The 20,937-nt window shown below is 48.1% G+C and overlaps 1 protein-coding gene across 1 annotated transcript in view; it reads left to right on the forward strand.

Annotated features, from left to right (window-relative positions):
* Positions 1-7,781: 7,781 nt before the first annotated feature.
* bmb (brambleberry) overlaps positions 7,782-20,937 on the forward strand; it is a 34,033-nt gene continuing 20,877 nt past the window's right edge. The window contains exons 1-2 of the mRNA XM_067996433.1: positions 7,782-8,087; positions 19,468-19,596. Coding sequence (XP_067852534.1) covers positions 7,782-8,087; positions 19,468-19,596 — 435 coding nt within the window. The remainder of the gene's footprint in view (positions 8,088-19,467; positions 19,597-20,937) is intronic.

Here is a 20,937-nt window from a genome sequence, read left to right on the forward strand (position 1 = left end):
GGGCACGTCATTGCTTGTTGGAGGGGGCCCGGGGGCACATCAGTGCTTGTTGGAGGGGGCCTGGGGGTGTGTCAGTACTTGTTGGAGGGGGCCCGGAGGTGTATCAGTACTTGTTGGAGGGGGCCAGGGACTGTGTCAGTACTTGTTGGAGGGGGCCCGGGACTGTGTCAGTACTTGTTGGAGGGGTCCCGGGACTGTGTCAGTGCTTGTTGGAGGGGTCCCGGGACTGTGTCAGTGCTTGTTGCAGGGGTCCCGGGACTGTGTCAGTGCTTGTTGGAGGGGTCCCGGGGGTGTGTCAGTACTTGTTGGAGGGGTCCCGGGACTGTGTCAGTGCTTGTTGGAGGGGTCCTGGGGGTGTGTCAGTACTTGTTGGAGGGGTCCCGGGGGTGTGTCAGTACTTGTTGGAGGGGTCACAGGGGTGTGTCAGTACTTGTTGGAGGGGTCCCGGGGGTGTGTCAGTACTTGTTGGAGGGGTCCTGGGACTGTGTCAGTGCTTGTTGGAGGGGTCCCGGGACTGTGTCAGTGCTTGTTGGAGGGGTCCCAGGGGTGTGTCAGTACTTGTTGGAGGGGTCCCGGGAGCGTGTCAGTACTTGTTGGAGGGGTCCCGGGACTGTGTCAGTGCTTGTTGGAGGGGTCCTGGGGGTGTGTCAGTACTTGTTGGAGGGGTCCCGGGGGTGTGTCAGTACTTGTTGGAGGGGTCCTGGGGGTGTGTCAGTACTTGTTGGAGGGGTCCCGGGACTGTGTCAGTGCTTGTTGGAGGGGTCCTGGGGGTGTGTCAGTACTTGTTGGAGGGGTCCCGGGACTGTGTCAGTACTTGTTGGAGGGGTCCCGGGACTGTGTCAGTACTTGTTGGAGGGGTCCCGGGACTGTGTCAGTACTTGTTGGAGGGGTCCTGGGGGTGTGTCAGTACTTGTTGGAGGGGTCACAGGGGTGTGTCAGTACTTGTTGGAGGGGTCCCGGGACTTTGTCAGTGCTTGTTGGAGGGGTCCTGGGGGTGTGTCAGTACTTGTTGGAGGGGTCACAGGGGTGTGTCAGTACTTGTTGGAGGGGTCACAGGGGTCATAGAGTCATAGAGTCATAGAGTTATACAGCACGGATAGAGGCCCTTCGGCCCATCGTGTCCGCGCCGGCCATCAAGCCCAGTCTAATCTAATCCCATATTCCAGCATTTGGTCCGTAGCCTTGTATGCTATGGCATTTCAAGTGCTCATCCAAATGCTTCTTGAATGTTGTGAGGGTTCCTGCCTCCACAACCCTCTCAGGCAGTGAGTTCCAGACTCCAACCACCCTCTGGGTGAAAAAGTTCTTTCTCAAATCCCCTCTAAACCTCCCGCCTTTTACCTTGAATCTATGCCCCCTTGTTATATAACCCTCAACGAAGGGAGAAGCTCCTTAGTATCCATCCTATCTGTGCCCCTCATAATTTTGTACACCTCAATCATGTCCCCCCTCAGCCTCCTCTGCTCCAAGGAAAACAAACCCAATCTTCCCAGTCTCTCTTCATAGCTGAAGCGCTCCAGCCCTGGTAACATCCTGGTGAATCTCCTCTGCACCCTCTCCAAAGCGATCACATCCTTCCTGTAGTGCGGCGACCAGAACTGCACACAGTACTCCAGCTGTGGCCTAACCAGTGTTTTATACAGCTCCATCATAACCTCCTTGCTCTTATATTCTATGCCTCGGCTAATAAAGGCAAGTATCCCATATGCCTTCTTTACCACCTTATCTACCTGTTCCGCCGCCTTCAGGGATCTGTGAACTTGCACACCAAGATCCCTCTGACCCTCTGTCTTGCCTAGGGTCTTCCCATTCATTGTGTATTCCCTTGCCTTGTTAGTCCCTCCAAAGTGCATCACCTCGCACTTTTCCGGGTTAAATTCCATTTGCCACTGTTCCGCCCATCTGACCAACCCATCTATATCGTCCTGCAGACTGAGGCTATCCTCCTCGCTATTTACCACCCTACCAATTTTTGTATCATCAGCGAACTTACTGATCATACCTTTTACATTCATATCCAAGTCGTTAATGTAGACCACAAACAGCAAGGGCCCCAGCACAGATCCCTGTGGTACCCCACTGGCCACAGGCTTCCAGTCACAAAAACAACCTTCGACCATCACCCTCTGCCTTCTGCCACTAAGCCAGTTTTGTATCCAAAGTGCCAAGGCACCCTGGACTCCATGGGCTCGTACCTTCTTGACCAGTCTCCTGTGGGGGACTTTATCGAAGGCCTTACTGAAATCCATGTATACCACATCCACTGCGTTACCCTCATCCACACGCCTAGTCACCCCCTCAAAAAATTCAATCAAATTAGTCAGACATGATCTTCCCTTGACAAAGCCATGTTGACTATCCCTGATTAATCCTTGCTTCTCCAAGTGGAGACTAATTTTGTCCTTCAGAATTTTTTCCAATAATTTTCCTACCACTGATGTTAGGCTCACTGGCCTGTAGTTCCCCGGTTTTTCCCTACTCCCCTTCTTGAATAATGGTACTACATTAGCGGTTCTCCAGTCCTCTGGCACATCCCCTGTGGCCAGAGAGGTTCTGAATATATGTGTTAGAGCCCCCGCAATCTCCTCCTTTGCCTCACACAGTAGCCTGGGATACATTTCGTCTGGGCCTGGGGATTTATCCATTTTTAGGCCTGCTAAAACCGCCAATACCTCCTCCCGCTCGATGTTAATATGTTCGAGTATATCACAGTCCCCCTGTCATATTTCTATGTCTACATTGTCCTTCTCTATAGTGAAAACAGATGCAAAAAATTCATTTAGAACCCCTCCTACATCTTCCGGCTCCACACACAGATTGCCATTTTTGTCCCTAATGGGCCCTATTTTTTCCCTAGTCATCCTCTTACCCTTAATATACTTATAAAACATCTTAGGATTTTCCTTTATTTTGCTCGCCAGTGTTTTTTCATGGCCCCTCCTTGATCTCCTAATTTCCTTTTTAAGTATCCCCCTGCACTTTTTGTACTCCTCTAGGGCTTCCTCCGTCCTTAGCCTTTTGTATCTGCCAAAAGCCCTCCTTTTTTTCCTAATCCATTCTCGTATATCCCCTGACATCCAAGGTTCCCTGGAGTTCTTGGAACCACCCTTGACCTTTACGGGAACATGTTGCCATTGTATGGTCTCAATCTCCCTTCTGAAAGACTCCCATTGCTCCGATGCGGATTTTCCTACAAGCAGCTGATCCCAGTCCATTTTGGCCAGATCCTGCCTTATCCTATTAAAATCGGCCTTCCCCCAATTTAGAACCTTTATTTCCGGCCCCTTCCTGTCCTTTTCCATGACCACCTTAAATCTCACCGAATTATGGTCACTGTCACCAAAGTGCTCACCTACTAGCACTTCTTCCACTTGGCCGGCCACATTCCCTAGAATTAGGTCCAGTACCGCCCCCTCTCTTGTAGGACTTTCTACATGCTGGCTCAAAAAGCTCTCCTGGATGCACGTTAAGAATTTTGTACCCTCTAAGCCTTTTACACTCTGAGTATCCCAGTTAATATTGGGGAAGTTGAAATCCACCACTATTATTACCCTATTATTTGCACAATTTTCTGAGATTTGCCTACATATCTGTTCCTCTATCTCCCCCTGACTGTTTGGGGGTCTATAGAACACTCCCATCAAAGTGCTTGCCCCCTTTTTGTTTTTAAGCTCCACCCATATGGCCTCATTTGAGGAACCTGCTAATATATCATCCCTCCTTATGGCAGTAATTGATTCTTTAATTAATATTGCGACCCCCCCCTCCTCTTATACCTCCCCCTCTATCTCGCCTGAAGATTCTGTACCCCGGAATATTGAGCTGCCAGTCTTGCCCCTCCCTCAACCATGTCTCTGTGACAGCAACAATATCATACTCCCATGTGTTTATCAACACCTTCAGTTCATCCACCTTATTTGCAAGACTCCTTGCATTAAAATACATGCCATCCAGCCTTGCTCTTACATATTTGCCCTGTCTTCCAAGCTGACTTGTTTTTTTCTCAATATTTGGCTGCACATCACCCCCTATTGTAGCTCCACTCTGTATCCCATCCCCCTGCCAAGTTAGTTTAAACCCCCCCCAACAGTGCTAGCAAACCTCCCCGCAAGGATATTTGTCCCGCTCTGGTTCAGATGCAACCCGTCCGACTTGTACAAGTCCCACCTTCCCCAGAAGCAGGCCCAGTGATCCAGGAAACTGAAACCCTCCCTCCTGCACCAACTCTTTAGCCACGCATTCATCTGTTCTATCCTCCTATTTCTATACTCACTAGCCCGTGGCACTGGGAGTAATCCTGAGATTACAACCTTTGAGGTCCTGCTCTTTAATCTGCTACCTAGCTCCCTAAATTCTTGATGCAGGACCTCATCTCCCTTCCTACCTATGTCGTTGGTCCCAATGTGGACCACGACCTCTGCCTGCTCACCCTCTCCCTTGAGAATGCCCTGAAGCCGCTCAGTGACATCCATGACCCTGGCACCAGGGAGGCAACAAACCATCCTGGAGTCACGTTTACGGCCACAGAAACGCCTGTCTGTTCCCCTTACGATAGAATCCCCTACCACTATAGCTCTTCCACTCTTTTTCCTCCCAGCCTGTGCAGCAGAGCTACCCCTGGTGCCAGGAAGTTGGCTGCTGCTGCCTTCCCCTGATAAGTCATCCCCCTCAACAATATCCAAAGCGGTATATTTGTTTGAGAGGGGGACGGCCACAGAGGACCCCTGCACTGCCTGCCTGCTCCTCTTACTCTGCCTGGAGGTCACCCACTTACTTCCTGCCTGTACAACCTTTACCTGCGGTGTGACCATCTCACTAAACGTGCTATCCAAGACGTTTTCAGCATCGCGAATGCTCCATAATGAATCCATCCGCAGCTCCAGTGCCGCAATGCGGTTTGTCAGTAGCTGCAGCTGGATACATTTCCCGCACACATGGTCGTCAGGGACACCGGAAGGGTCCCTGATTTCCCACATAGAGCAGGAAGAGCATAACACGAGGCTGGGCTGTCCTGACATGACTTACCCTTTAACTAATTAATTCAAATTAAATGAATCCCACCAATTTCACTTCAATTAAAAGGTATAGGTGTCAGTACTTGTTGGGCGGGTCACAGGGGTGTGTCAGTACTTGTTGGAGGGGTCCCGGGAGCATGTGAGTGCTTTTTGGAGGGGTCCCGGGAGCGTGTCAGTGCTTGTTGGAGGGGTCCCGGGAGTGTGTCAGTACTTGTTGGAGGGGTCCCGGGAGCGTGTCAGTGCTTGTTGGAGGGGTCCCGGGGGTGTGTCAGTGCTTGTTGGAGGGGTCCCGGGGGCGTGTGAGTGCTTGTTGGAGTGGTCCCGGGGGTGTGTCAGTACTTGTTGGAGGGGTCCCGGGAGCGTGTCAGTGCTTGTTGGAGGGGTCCTGGGGGTGTGTCAGTACTTGTTGGAGGGGTCCCGGGAGCGTGTCAGTACTTGTTGGAGGGGTCCCGGGAGCGTGTCAGTGCTTGTTGGAGGGGTCCCGGGACTGTGTCAGTGCTTGTTGGAGGGGTCCCGGGAGTGTGTCAGTGCTTGTTGGAGGGGTCCCGGGAGCGTGTCAGTACTTGTTGGAGGGGTCCCGGGAGCGTGTCAGTGCTTGTTGGAGGGGTCCCGGGGGTGTGTCAGTGCTTGTTGGAGGGGTCCCGGGGGTGTGTCAGTGCTTGTTGGAGGGGTCCCGGGGGCGTGTCAGTGCTTGTTGGAGGGGTCCCGGGGGCGTGTCAGTACTTGTTGGCGGGGTCCAGGGAGCGTGTCAGTACTTGTTGGCGGGGTCCCGGGGGCGTGTCAGTGCTTGTTGGAGGGGCCCCGGGAGCGTGTCAGTGCTTGTTGGAGGGGTCCCGGGAGCGTGTCAGTGCTTGTTGGAGGGGCCCCGGGGGCGTGTCAGTGCTTGTTGGAGGGGTCCCGGGGGTGTGTCAGTGCTTTTTGGAGGGGCCCCGGGAGCGTGTCAGTGCTTGTTGGAGGGGTCCCGGGAGCGTGTCAGTGCTTTTTGGAGGGGTCCAGGGAGCGTGTCAGTGCTTGTTGGAGGGGTCCCGGGGGCGTGTCAGTACTTGTTGGAGGGGTCCAGGGAGCGTGTCAGTGCTTTTTGGAGGGGCCCCGGGAGCGTGTCAGTGCTTGTTGGAGGGGTCCCGGGGGCGTGTCAGTGCTTGTTGGAGGGGTCCAGGGAGCGTGTCAGTGCTTTTTGGAGGGGCCCCGGGAGCGTGTCAGTGCTTGTTGGAGGGGCCCCGGGGGTGTGTCAGTACTTGTTGGAGGGGTCCAGGGAGCGTGTCAGTGCTTTTTGGAGGGGCCCCGGGAGCGTGTCAGTGCTTGTTGGAGGGGTCCCGGGGGCGTGTCAGTACTTGTTGGAGGGGTCCAGGGAGCGTGTCAGTGCTTTTTGGAGGGGCCCCGGGAGCGTGTCAGTGCTTGTTGGAGGGGTCCCGGGGGCGTGTCAGTGCTTGTTGGAGGGGTCCCGGGGGTGTGTCAGTGCTTTTTGGAGGGGCCCCGGGAGCGTGTCAGTGCTTGTTGGAGGGGTCCCGGGGGCGTGTCAGTGCTTTTTGGAGGGGCCCCGGGAGCGTGTCAGTGCTTGTTGGAGGGGCCCCGGGAGCGTGTCAGTACTTGTTGGAGGGGCCCCGGGAGCGTGTCAGTACTTGTTGGAGGGGTCCCGGGGGCGTGTCAGTGCTTTTTGGAGGGGTCCCGGGTGTGTGTCAGTGCTTGTTGGAGGGGCCCCGGGAGCGTGTCAGTGCTTGTTGGAGGGGTCCCGGGGGCGTGTCAGTGCTTGTTGGAGGGGTCCCGGGAGCGTGTCAGTGCTTGTTGGAGGGGTCCCGGGGGCGTGTCAGTGCTTGTTGGAGGGGTCCCAGGGGCGTGTCAGTGCTTGTTGGAGGGGTCCTGGGAGCGTGTCAGTGCTTGTTGGAGGGGTCCCGGGTGTGTGTCAGTGCTTGTTGGAGGGGTCCCGGGGGCGTGTCAGTGCTTGTTGGAGGGGTCCCAGGGGCGTGTCAGTGCTTGTTGGAGGGGTCCCGGGGGCGTGTCAGTGCTTGTTGGAGGGGTCCCGGGAGCGTGTCAGTGCTTGTTGGAGGGGCCCCGGGGGTGTGTCAGTGCTTGTTGGAGGGGTCCCGGGTGTGTGTCAGTACTTGTTGGACGCGTCCCCGGGAGTTTGTCTTCGCTGGGTGAACAGAAAGATATAAAACGCACTGCACAAACCTCTTAACAAACACAGAAATAAACTAATTAAAGGGGCGTCTCACTTTAAATCAGGACGGTTGGTCTGTCCGAGCGAAGCTGATTGGCTGTTTCCTGGGATGCGGCTGTGAACTGGGAGCGGGCGGCAGATTTAAAAAGAAAAGAAACGGTTCAGTTCGTCACGCGGGCGTCAAACCGGTTACCGCCCAGGCTCGAGCTGCCAACCCCGGGACTGACTGCCGGCCTCGCGCTGCCAACCCCGGGACTGACTGCCGGCCTCGCGCTGCCAACCCCGGGACTCACTGCCGGCCTCGCGCTGCCAACCCCGGGACTCACTGCCGGCCTCGCGCTGCCAACCCCGGGACTCACTGCCGGCCTCGCGCTGCCAACCCCGGGACTCACTGCCGGCCTCGCGCTGCCAACCCCGGGACTCACTGCCGGCCTCGCGCTGCCAACCCCGGGACTCACTGCCGGCCTCGCGCTGCCAACCCCGGGACTCACTGCCGGCCTCGCGCTGCCAACCCCGGGACTCACTGCCGGCCTCGCGCTGCCAACCCCGGGACTCACTGCCGGCCTCGCGCTGCCAACCCCGGGACTGAGCGCCGGCCTCGCGCCGCCATGTCCGCCGACCGCTGGCCCCGACTCCTTCTGCTCCTCGTTCTCTTCTTCTTCTCCTCCTCCTCCTGCATCGCTGTCGGCAGCTGCTCGCCTTTTTTCGGTTGGTTTATTCGCAAAGAAGCCGAGACCCCGACCTCGTCTGGCGCCCTGATTGTTACTGGTCCCGCCGCCGGTAGCGGAGACTCCGGTTGGGGCTCGGAGGAGTCCCGCCCGCATCCGCCCTTCGAGATGACCACGATGGACGAGAAGTTTGTGTCGGAAGTTCTGCACCTGGACCTGGCCCCGCTCGACAGCTGTCACCAGAAGGTAAGGGAGGAGAAGGACCCTACCGGGAGATTGTGTCTATTTGCAGCGACTTCAGATGAGCTCCATTTATGCTCTACAAAAATACTAGAATTATACCTCTTGTTGCAATTTAAATTTGTTTGCAAATGTCAAACAGTAAAGAAAGAAATAACTTGCATTTATATAGTGCCTTTCGCACCTAGACGGACAAGGGCTGTCGGTGCATGGGAACACCATCACTTCCAAGTTCCCCTCCAACTCTCACTCCTTCATGGTGGTTGGGTCAAAATCCTGGAATTCCCTACCTAACAGCACTGTGGGAGCACCTTCACCACACAGACTGCAGTGATTCAAGAAGGTGGCTCACCAACACCACTTTCTCCAGGACAACTAGGAATGGGCAATAAATGCTAACCTTACCACTGATGCCCATATCCTGAGAATACATTTTTAAAAAGTGCTTTACAACGTCACTGTTGTAATGTAGGGAAACACAGAAATGAGAGAATTGACCTGATTCATGCAGTTCTTTGCATGAAAACAAATGCAAAAAAATCTTTTTAAAAAAAAAATGATGTTGGTTGAAGGATAACTATTGTCCAAGACACAGGGGAGAACTCCCCTGATCATCTTTGAATAGTGTCATGGGATCTTTTACCTCCACCTACCTGTATGTAATCTGTGGGGTTGAAGTTGCATTGCTGCTGTTTATCCCACTACATTATCTGTTGTATACCAAGGAGATCCCAGGTGGTTGGTGCAAAGTGAGTGTTTGTGTCTTAAACCGCCCATTCCAAGTGTTGACGCAGTATCCTGGAGTTGGCCACCTCTAGATCTACTCCCAGTCCATTGCAATATGTGGGGCAGGGTTTCTTCCTGTCAGTCACTTTAGTGCAATTGGCAGTAAATGAGGAAACTGAGTAAGAAATTTGCCTTCTACTTTAAATTTTAAAGTACGTTTTTCAAAAACATTGGGACGTTCCACCCTCTTGAAGTTCATTAGCTTGGAGAGAGGGTATGAGAGCATCCCAGGGGTTATTGAAGTCATGATGTAAAATTGTGATTTCCCTCAGTACAAAGGTACTTCTGTGGTGGTGATGTCTACCTTTTTGAATTACTGACTGTCTTTCTGAAATCTTAGCATAAGAACTCTGCAGGAGTGCATTCCCATAGAGGAATGTTTGGCAACCACTATCCTATGCTAAGAACTATGTAAAATAGAAGTTACAATAGTTAGTGTAAAGGAGAGAATTTGGGGTGAGGAAATCAGGCAAGGTTCCTACTCCTAATTGCCATGCATTAACTCCAGTTGGAAAACGCAGAAGTGCGGATATTGGATGTCAATATCCGCACTGTCAAATAGTCAGCCAATGGTGCATACGTGAAGAATGGCCATGTGAACAGGATACTGGTGCTTATAAAACCATAACCCAGGGAAAGCTTTCCATACAGGGAGGAACAAAATTGGGGGAAGGGAGAAGAGGGAACTTTTTATGGGATTGACTGACTTAAAATTCATAGTGCATGAAGGAAAGATCCAATTGAAATGCTGATCAGCCTTCCATTGGAAAGTCTGGCTGCTTGGATACACAACTCTAGCTATTGACATCTGAAAACTAACTACCTGTCAATTAACTGTAAAAGAAAAGTTCATTTGCTGAATGGGTACAGGTGTATCCAAATGATGATACAATACTTGCTTAATTTCAACAATGTCAATTGGCCCAAAGTTTGCCACCTCACCACGATGTGCATAGAGATGTTGAATCTTTGATTGTGGTCTGAGTAGACCCAGTACACCTGTGTGTGCTCTTCTACTGTAAATGTAGCTGTCGATGCTGGAAACACTCATCAGCTCAGTCGGCATCTGTGGAGAGAACCAACAAGTTAATGTTTTAGGTGTGAACCCTTTAGCAGACCTGGAACATATTATGGATGGATAGCATTTGAAAAGGAACAGATCAAAGGAAAGGAGGAGAAACATGCACTCAGATGACTTTTTTTTTATTCATTCATGGGATGTGGGAGTTGCTGGCAAGGCCAGCATTTATTGCCCATCCCTAATTGCCCTTGAAGGTGGTGATGAGCTGCCTTCTTGAACTGCTGCCGTCCATGTGGTGAAGGTACTCCCACAGTGCTGTTAGGTAGGGAGTTCCAGGATTTTGACCCAGTGACGATGAAGGAACTGCGATATATTTCCAAGTTGGGATGGTGTGTGACTTGGAGGGGAATGTGCAGGTGATGGTGTTCCCATGTGCCTGCCGCCCTTTACCTTCTACATGGTAGAGGTCGCGGGTTTGGGAGATGCTGTCGAAGAAGCCTTGGTGAGTTGCTGCAGTGCATTCTGTAGATGGTACACTCTGCAGCCACGGTGCGACGATGGTGAAGGGAGTGAATGTTTAGGGTGGTGGATGGGGTGCCAATCAAACGGGCTGCTTTGTCCTGGATGGTGTCGAGCTTCTCGAGTGTTGGAGCTGCATTCATCCAGGCAAGTGGAAAGTATTCAATCACACTCCTGACTTGTGCCTTGTAGATGGTGGAAAGGCTTTGGGGAGTCAGGAGGTGCCTGTAAAGTGCTTAAATGGAAAACAGGGGATGGTTAAATGGCAGATGTAATGTTAGCATGAGACAACAGGGGGCAGAATGAGAGATTAAAGAAATTTACAAGACACTGAATAGCTGAAGAGGTGGGAGGAAAGGAAGGTAGAAATGGAAGCATGAAAAAACTGGCCAAGGGTAATGAATTCCAGTAGCCTGAGAAGAAAATAGTGTGACGCTGCTGGGAGGATGGTCTGTGCCCTTGGTGTGCTTTACAGGTCATTTTCTTATAGAATCATAGAATCATAGAAGTTACAACATGGAAACAGGCCCTTCGGCCCAACATGTCCATGTCGCCCAGTTTATACCACTAAGCTAGTCCCAATTGCCTGCACTTGGCCCATATCCCTCGATACCCATCTTCCCCATGTAACTGTCCAAATGCTTTTTAAAAGACAAAATTGTACCCGCCTCTACTACTGCCTCTGGCAGCTCGTTCCAGACACTCACCACCCTTTGAGTGAAAAAATTGCCCCTCTGGATCCTTTTGTATCTCTCCCCTCTCACCTTAAATCTGTGCCCCCTCGTTATAGACTCCCCTACCTTTGGGAAAAGATTTTGACTATCGACCTTATCTATGCCCCTCCATTATTTTATAGACTTCTATAAGATCACCCCTTAACCTCCTACTCTCCAGGGAATAAAGTCCCAGTCTGTCTAACCTCTCCCTGTAAGTCAAACCATCAAGTCCCGGTAGCATCCTAGTAAATCTTTTCTGCACTCTTTCTAGTTTAATAATATCCTTTCTATAATAGGGTGACCAGAACTGTACACAGTATTCCAAGTGTGGCCTCACCAATGCCCTGTACAACTTCAACAAGACATCCCAACTCCTGCATTCAATGTTCTGACCAATGAAACCAAGCATGCTGAATGCCTTCTTCACCACCCTATCCACCTGTGACTCCACTTTCAAAGAGCTATGAATCTGTACTCCTAGATCTCTTTGTTCTATAACTCTCCCCAACGCCCTACCATTAACGGAGTAGGTCCTGGCCCGATTCGATCTACCAAAATGCATCACCTCACATTTATCTAAATTAAACTCCATCTGCCATTCATCGGCCCACTGGCCCAATTTATCAATGATGTGGAGATGCCGGTGATGGACTGGGGTTGACAATTCTAAACAATTTTACAACACCAAGTTATAGTCCAGCAATTTTATTTTAAATTCACAAGCTTTCGGAGATTTTCTCCTTCCTCAGGTAAATGTTTCAAGATCCTTCCTCAGGTAAATGTTTCAAGATCCCGTTGCAATCCTAGATAACCTTCTTCACTGTCCACAATGCCACCAATCTTGGTGTCATCTGCAAACTTACTAACCATGCCTTCTAAATTCTCATCCAAATCATTAATATAAATAACAAATAACAGCGGACCCAGCACCGATCCCTGAGGCACACCGCTGGACACAGGCATCCAGTTTGAAAAACAACCCTCGTCAAGCCAATTTTGTATCCAATTGGCTACCTCACCTTGGATCCCATGAGATTTAACCTTATGTAACAACCTACCATGCGGTACCTTGTCAAATGCTTTGCTGAAGTCCATGTAGACCACGTCTACTGCACAGCCCTCATCTATCTTCTTGGTTACCCCTTCAAAAAACTCAATCAAATTCGTGAGACATGATTTTCCTCTCACAAAACCATGCTGACTGTTCCTAATTAGTCCCTGCCTCTCCAAATGCCTGTAGATTCTGTCCCTCAGAATACCCTCTAACAACTTACCCACTACAGATGTCAGGCTCACTGGTCTGTAGTTCCCAGGCTTTTCCCTGCCGCCCTTCTTAAACAAAGGCACAACATTTGCTACCCTCCAATCTTCAGGCACCTCACCTGTAGCGGTGGATGATTCAAATATCTCTGCTAGGGGACCCGCAATTTCCTCCCTAACCTCCCATAACGTCCTGGGATACATTTCATCAGGTCCCGGAGATTTATCTACCTTGATGCGCGTTAAGACTTCCAGCACCTCCCTCTCTGTAATATGTACACTCCTCAAGACATCACTATTTATTTCCCCAAGTTCCCTAACATCCATGCCTTTCTCAACCGTAAATACCGATGTGAAATATTCATTCAGGATCTCACCCATCTCTTGTGGTTCCGCACATAGATGACCTTGTTGATCCTTAAGAGGCCCTACTCTCTCCCTAGTTACCCTTTTGCCCTTTATGTATTTGTAGAAGCTCTTTGGATTCACCTTTGCCTGATCTGCCAAAGCAATCTCATATCCCCTTTTTGCCCTCCTGATTTCTCTCTTAACTCTACTCCGGCAATCTCTATACTCTTCAAGGGATCCACTTGATCCCAGCTGCCTATGCATGTCATATGCCTCCTTCTTATTTTTGACTAGTGCCTCAATCTCCCGAGTCATCCAAGGTTCCCTACTTCTACCAGCCTTGCCCTTCACTTTATAAGGAATGTGCTTACCCTGAACCCTGGTTAACACACTTTTGAAAGCCTCCCACTTACCAGACGTCCCTTTGCCTGCCAACAGACTCTCCCAATCAACTTCTGAAAGTTCCTGTCTAATACCATCAAAATTGGCCTTTCCCCAATTTAGAATTTTAACTTTTGGGCCAGACCTATCCTTCTCCATAGCTATCTTAAAACTAATGGAATTATGATCACTGGTCCCAAAGTGATCCCTCACTAACACTTCTGTCACCTGCCCTTCCTTATTTCCCAAGAGGAGGTCAAGTTTTGCCCCCTCTCTAGTCGGGCCATCCACATACTGAATGAGAAATTCCTCCTGAATACACTCAACAAATTTCTCTCCATCCAAGCCCCTAATGCTATGGCTGTCCCAGTCAATGTTGGGAAAGTTAAAGTCCCCTTCTATTACCACCCTATTTTTCTTGCAGCTGTCTGTAATCTCCTTACATATTTGCTCCTCAATTTCCCGTTGACTATTTGGGGGTCTGTAGTACAATCCTATCAAAGTGATCTCTCCCTTCTTATTTTTCAGTTCTACCCATATGGACTCAGTGGGCGAACCCTCGGATATATCCCCTCTCACTACTGCCGTGATGTTCTCCCTAATCAAGAACGCAACTCCCCCTCCTCTCTTACCTCCTGCTCTATCTTTCCTATAGCATCTGTACCCTGGAACATTGAGCTGCCAGTCCTGCCCCTCCCTTAGCCATGTTTCAGTAATAGCTATAACATCCCAGTCCCATGTACCCATCCATGCCCTGAGTTCATCTGCCTTGCCCATCAGACTTCTTGCATTGAAATAAATGCAGTTTAATCTACATGTCTTCCTCCCCTGTTCCCCTTGTTCTGTTCCATTTTAAATGTTTGTCTGTATCATCTTCCACTTCTGACAAAGGGGCCATACCTGAAATATTAACTTGCCTGCCTCTCCATAGATGCTGACTGTCCTGTTTTTCTGTTTGTTTCAGATATCCAGCATCTGCAGTTCTTGTTTTCCTCTGTAGATGAAACTAGGCTAGAGCTATACAATTTAGGAATGTGTAATTTAAGTGTTTGTGACTTGGAGTAGGGGTAGAATGCTACATAAGAACAGAAGGTGGTCATTCCGCTCCTTGAGCCTGTTCTGCCATTCAGTTAGATTCAGGCAGATCTGTACCACGCTCCATTTGCCTGCCTTTGTTTCATATCCCTTCATACCCTTACCTAACAAAAATCTATCAATCTCAGTCTTTGAAAATTTCAATTGACCCAGCATCCACAACCTTTCGGGTAGAGAAAGTCCAGATTTCCACTACCCTTTGTGGAAAAAGTGCTTCCTGAATACACTCTTAAAACGGCCTAGCTCTAATTTTAAGATTATGCCCTCTTGTTCTGGATTCCCCACCAGAGGAAATAGTTTCTCTGTATTCACCCAATCAAATTCCTTAATCATTTTAAATGCCTTGATTAGATCACCACTCAACCTTCTAAACTCAAGGGAATTTAAACCAAGTTTAATTTCAACAAAACTAATTAACCATTCCAGCAGAACTAACCTAGTTTTTTTAATCTATCTATGGCGACGTGGAAGGTTCTATTATCAACTGTTGTGTACATTGATAAGATTATGATTTTGGACAACCTTGCCTCTTTCAGAAGTGAATCAGTAAGTCACAGTAGGGGGAGTTTTACTCCACATCTAACCATGATCTGTGAAACGTTTTAGCTGGCACATTTACTCACTGACCCAGGTGTGATTAACTTAATTAGATCAGTGTCTGCTTCAACAACAACTTGCATTTTATATAGTGCCTTTTTAATGTAGTAAAATGTCCCAAGGTGCTTCACAGGAGTGATTTTATCAAACAAAATTTGACACTGAGCCACATAAGGAGATATTTGGACAGGTGATCAAAAGCTTGGTCAAAGAGGGAGGTTTAAAAAAGGAGGGGTTTAGGGAGAGAATTCCAGAGCTTAGGGCCTAGGCAGCTGAAGGCACAGCCACCAATGGTGGAGCAATTTAAAATCCAGAATATGCAAGAAGCCAGAATTGGAGGAATGCAGAGGTCTTGAAGGGTTGTAGGGCTGGAGGAGGTTAGAGATAGGGAGGGGGCGAGGCTATGGAGGGATTTGAAAACAAGGATGAGAATTTTAAAATCGAGGCGTTCCTGGACTGGGAGCCAATGTAGGTCAGCGTGCACAAGGGTGATTGGTGAACTTAGTGCAAGTTGGGATACAGGCAGCAGAGTTTTGGAGGGTGGAAGATGGGAGGCCAGCCAGAAGAGCATTAAATAGTTCAGTCTAGAGGTAACAAAGGCATGGATGAGTGTTTTGCAGCAGATGAGCTGAGGCAGGGGCAGAGATGGGCGATGTTACGGAGGTGGAAGTAGACCATCTTGGTGATGGAGTGGATATGTGGTTGGAAACTCACCTCAGGGTCAAATAGGATGCTAAGGTTGCAAACGGTCTTGTTCAGCCTCAAACAGTGGCTAGGGAGAGGGATGGAGTTTGTGGTGGGGACCAAAGACGATGACTTCAGTCTTCCCAATATTTAGTTGGAGGAAATTTTTGATCATCCAGTACTGGATGTCAGACAAGCGGTGTGGCAAATGACAGTGGAGGAGTCAAGGGAGGTGATTGTGAGGTAAAGCTGGGTGTTGTTGGTGTACATGTGGAATCTGACATTGTATTTTCAGATGTTGTCGCTGAGGGGCAGCATGTAGATGAGAAATTGGAGGGTGCCAAGGATAGCTCGTTGGGAACTCCAGAGTTAACAGAGCAGGAAGTGAAGCCATTGCAGTTGATTCTTTGGCTATGACTGGATAGATAAGAATGGAACCAGGCAAGAGCAGTCCCACCTGGCTGGTGGAGGATGGTGTGGTCAACCATGTCAAAGGCTGCAGACAATTTGAAGAATGAGGAATAGCTTACTATTGTCAGTCACATAGGATGTCATTTGTGACTTTGATAAGGGCCATTTCAGTGTGTTCATGGTATCCACAGAAAAATATTCATTTCCCCTTCAGAAATGATGTGATTTGATGTGTAATGGAACAACCTTTTGTATTTGTTCTGATTTTTTTTAAAAGGCAGGCTACTGCTCTAACCTGGTAGGTAAAGGTATCACATGGTGGAGCACTAAGCCATAAAGGTCAGAAGGGGAAAACATTTGAAAACATTTTTAGAAAACTAAATACTGCAGGTTCATTGGTATTTGTAAAGAGAAAAGATAAGTTAACATTTGGGGTCTAGACCCTTTTTGTAAGACTCAATCTTGACACCCAGGGTCTTAATTGCTCTCGGCTGAGTCAGTATTTGGGCCTGCTGAATCATAGAATAGTTATAACACAGAAGGAGGCCATTCATTCCATCGAGCCCGTGCCGGCTCTCCAAGAGCAATCCAGCTAGTCCCACTCCCCTGCCCTTTCCCCATAGCCCTGCAAATTTTTTGCCTTCAAGTACTTATCCAATTCCCTTTTGAAGGCCATGATTGAATCTGCCTCCACCATCCCCTCAGGCAGTGCATTCCAGATCCTAACTATGTGCTGTTTTTTTAAAAGATAGTTTTTCCTCATGTCACCTTTTTTGGTTCTTTTGCCAATCACCTTTAAATCTGTGTCCTGGTTTTTGACCCTTCTGCCAATGGGAACAGTTTATCTCTATCTATTGGCTAGACCCCCTCATGATTTTGAACACCTATCAAATCTCCTCTCAACCTTCTCTGCTCGGAGGAGAACAACCCCAGCTTCTCTAGCCCAGCCCTGTTACTGAAGTCCCTCAACCCTGGAACCATTCTAGTACATCTCTTCTGCACCCATTCTAAGGCTTTCACATCCTTCCTAAAGTGCGGTGCCCAGAATTGGATCGAATACTCCAGTTGTGGCCGAACCAGTGATTTATGAAGGTTCTTCATAACTTCCTTGCTTTTGTACACTCTGCCTCTATTTATAAATCTCAGGATCCCACATGCTTTTTAAACTGCTTTCTCAACTTGCCCTGCCACCTTCAACGATTTGTGCACATATACCCCTAGGTCTCTCTGTTCCTGCATCCCCTTTAGAATTGTACCATTTAGTTTATATTGCCTCTCCTCATTCTTCCTGACAAAATGATCACTTTGCACTTCTCTGCATTAAATTTCATCTGCCACATGTCTGCCCATTCCATCAGCCTTTCTATATCCTCTTGAAGTCTATCACTATCCTCCTCACTGTTTACTACGCTTCCAAGTTTTGTCATCTGTAAATTTTGAAATTGTGCCCTGTTCACCCAAGTCCAAATCATTATATATCAAGAAAAGCAGTGGTCCTAGTACTGACCCCTGGGGAACACTATCTTCCTCCAGTCTGAAAAACAACTGTTCACCACTACTGTTTCCTGTCACTCAGCCAATTTCATATCCATGCTGCCACTGCCCCTTTTTATTCCACAGGCTTCAACATTGCTGACAAGCCTATTATGTGGCACTTTATCAAAGGTCTTTTGGAAGTCCATATACACCATATCAACTGCATTGCCCTCATCAAAAACTCAGTCAAGAAAGAAGGAACAGAAACCTGCTCACACCTTCAATTATGTTTTGGAATCCAACCTCCATTCTTCCTGCAGGCTCCTGAATCTGCAGGCAGTTTTTAGAGCCACCACCCCTCTTGAAAAAAACATTGCATTACCTGCTCAAGTATTTCTATGGGGAAAGGGCAGGGGAGTGGGACTAACTGAATTTCTCTTGCAGAGAGCCGGCATGGGCTCGACAGGCCGAATGGCCTCCTGTGCTCTAACTATTCTATGATTCTATTACACTTCTACCTTGACCTGATGCTGATATTGTCTGTTTTCTAGGTTATTGCATCAAACTCATTGTTCTATAGTTAATCTTGATAGTTTGAATGTTTAGGTGGTTTAAATTGAGAACACAATAAGGCTAAGTACCTCAGTTCTGCAATAAGATACAACAACATACACAGGCACAGACTGCAACAGTAACAGATGCAGTGTCATGTGAAATCTTTGCACTATTATGCAAATAGCCCATTAGCAGAATCACTTGCTAATAGCTAATGTTTAATTTAATGCAAGAATTCACATTAAAAGCAACATGAATTTAACATTAGGTGGTAACTGATCTCTGCTGTAGATATGTGGCAACTCTTGTGATAAGCTAAATTTGGTATGAGTTGAAATCTGCCTGCCCAACATATTCTCAGTAACTAACTGATCTGCGGGTGGTTAGTTTTAAGGAGTTGTGTTTTATAATTGAGTCTCTTTCAGCATTTAATTCAGAAATTATCTCCAATGCCTTAGTGAATAAATGCACTGCCAAGTGCCATACTGAGCCACCAAGATCAGGTAAGTCCTAGGTTTGAGTTCCTGTCTGCTGACTTGCTTGATCTCAGCCAGTTGGGGGGGGGGGGGGGGGGGGGCTGTAATTGATCTCTGGGCTATGGAACAGAAGAAAAGAAATCAGCTGGCGTTCCCAATCCTGCTGATGGGTGAGGCTATGTCCTACTTGGTGTGATAATTTGAGGAATTTCAACCCCTTTTTTTCCACCTGCTGACATGAGGAGATATTTTCAGGAGCAGCATGTCTAAATTTACCCCCATTCACTCCAAATGGACTAATTCCTGATGAGAGCTGTTTAATTAAATTCATGATCAGATACTTGACAAATCCAACAGGAGCACACAAAGACTTGCATTTATATAGCACCTTTCACTACCTCTGGACACCCCAACACTCCTTACGACCAATTAAGTACTTTTGAAGTGTAGTCACTGTTGTAATGGAGGGACTGCAGCAGCCAATTTGCACACAGCAAGGTCCTACAAACAAATGTGATAATGACCAGATCATCTGTTTTAGTGATATTGGTTGAGGGATAAATATTAGCCGGGACACTGGGAGAACTCCCCTGCTCTTCGAATAGGTGCCATCGGATTTTTCATCCACCTGAGGGTAGACTGGGCTTCGGCTTAATGTCTCATCCAAAAGACATTGAAAGTGTCCCATGTTGCTGGGGTAAAGTTTGATATCTTGCCCAAGTGACTATTCTTGTGAATCTAGATGCTGAGTGGCAGCTGTCCCTTCAACAGTGAAGGGTGTCACAACTCTATCTGTCTGCTCTTCCATCAACAGTAGGGAACCTTAGCAATTTTTTCCCCCCCCACCCCAGCACTTGTGCTATGACCAGTTGTAACACCCCAATGTGACGCTTGTGCAATTGTAACTGCAGAGTCTATATGGATTACACTGGGTTATGTCTTTATCAGTAGGCCACTTTTGGAGCTTCCATCTTATTATTCTCTCAGCTCACTTGGTGAAGGCAGTTGCTGATAAAGCTGAGAACTTGTTTGAATTCTAGATTTTTTTTTTTTTTCCTTAGGTAATAGCACAGCTAACATCCTCCTGCAGTGACCTTTCAGAAGAGGAGCTTGCCAAACTGGGAGTGTCATTATTCAACTGTCAAGCAGCTGCTGAACATCGTCTAACTTACCCGTGCACTGCAGACATGGTAATTCCATTGGGGTGATTTCCCTCATGAGGGATGAACGGCAATCAAAATATTCCAGTATTTTGGTTGGTACTTCAGTGACCTGTGTCCTGCAATAGTGGGATGTGAATTTGAGGTTGTAATTTCCACGTAGTTAAAATCCAGTCTTTCCCTTTTTGAGTATGCAAATGAATCAATTGTACTCCTGTATAGGTGGATTTGTGCTGTAGTTGAAATCATGTAGATTTTAGAGGCTAATGGTAGTTGGCAGACTGAGTGCAGCAAAGCTATTTTAGAGCCTGATCAGTGACTTAAACACTGGTTAACTTTTTTTTTCTTGTGACTTTTAGTGGCTCATTGAATATGCACCTGGCTCTGGGGAACAATGTAGAATTGAGGTGTATTTTAGAGGCTCTCTCTTGTGTACAATAGAGGTAACTTATTAAAAAAAAATGCTTGTGCTATGAGTGTCTATCACATGCCACTTCAGGTAGTACTCTTATTTTTCAGCTGATGTTGATTTTTAAGGTCTGGGAATATGGTGCCATTCCTCAGCCAACAGCTGGTGGCATTTAGTGGTGTCTGGGGCCGCCTTGCCCTGTTCTGTTTCCTCCATGCAACGTGGCTGAGGTTTGGAACTCACCAGGACAGAGCTGAATGCTGCTGAAGTATGAACTGGATGTTTGGTCCTCCACTTGGACTTTATTTTGTGATGCCCCCTGCAGGTCTTAGTTATTTATCCCAATTTTATTTTACCAATCTTCCCAGACCAAGATGCTTGTGTCCAATCCTTTTGAGAACAGCTAGGAAAGGCCTGTGCAATAGTGTTCACAATTGCAAAGAGAAGGAAAAGTGGTGGTAAAGCACACCAACTAACGTATTGCATCATTAGGCCACATTGGACTCTTTGAACCCTTTGATCTATTTGCTGGTGCACATCAACCCCCTCCAAGTTTACAAGTAGATATGATTTTTTAAATGTCTGATTCAATGGTATTGCAAGGTATCCGTGCTCCCAAATGTGATACAAGTGTCTTGGTAAAGTTGGACATGCCTGAGAGGTAGTAGAGGCAGAAACCCTCAACTTATTAAATTAAAAAAAAAATACCTGGATGTGCACCTGAAGAGCTGTGACCTGCGAGGCTACAGACCAAATGCAGGAAATTGGGATTAGGCTGGGTGGCTTGTTTCTCAGCTGGCGCGGACAAGGTGGGCCGAATAGCCTCATTCTGTGCTGTAAATTTTCTGATTCGAAGAGATTTATGGAATTTTGTTAATTTTTTTGAAGGGCTTGAGCAATTGCCAAAGCTTAGTGTTTTGTGAGGCATCAGATAAAATGGCTGTAGATGATTCATTTAACTA

This window comes from Heptranchias perlo, chromosome 2 (genome assembly GCF_035084215.1).
Source record: "Heptranchias perlo isolate sHepPer1 chromosome 2, sHepPer1.hap1, whole genome shotgun sequence".
Taxonomy (NCBI): Eukaryota; Metazoa; Chordata; class Chondrichthyes; order Hexanchiformes; family Hexanchidae; genus Heptranchias; species Heptranchias perlo.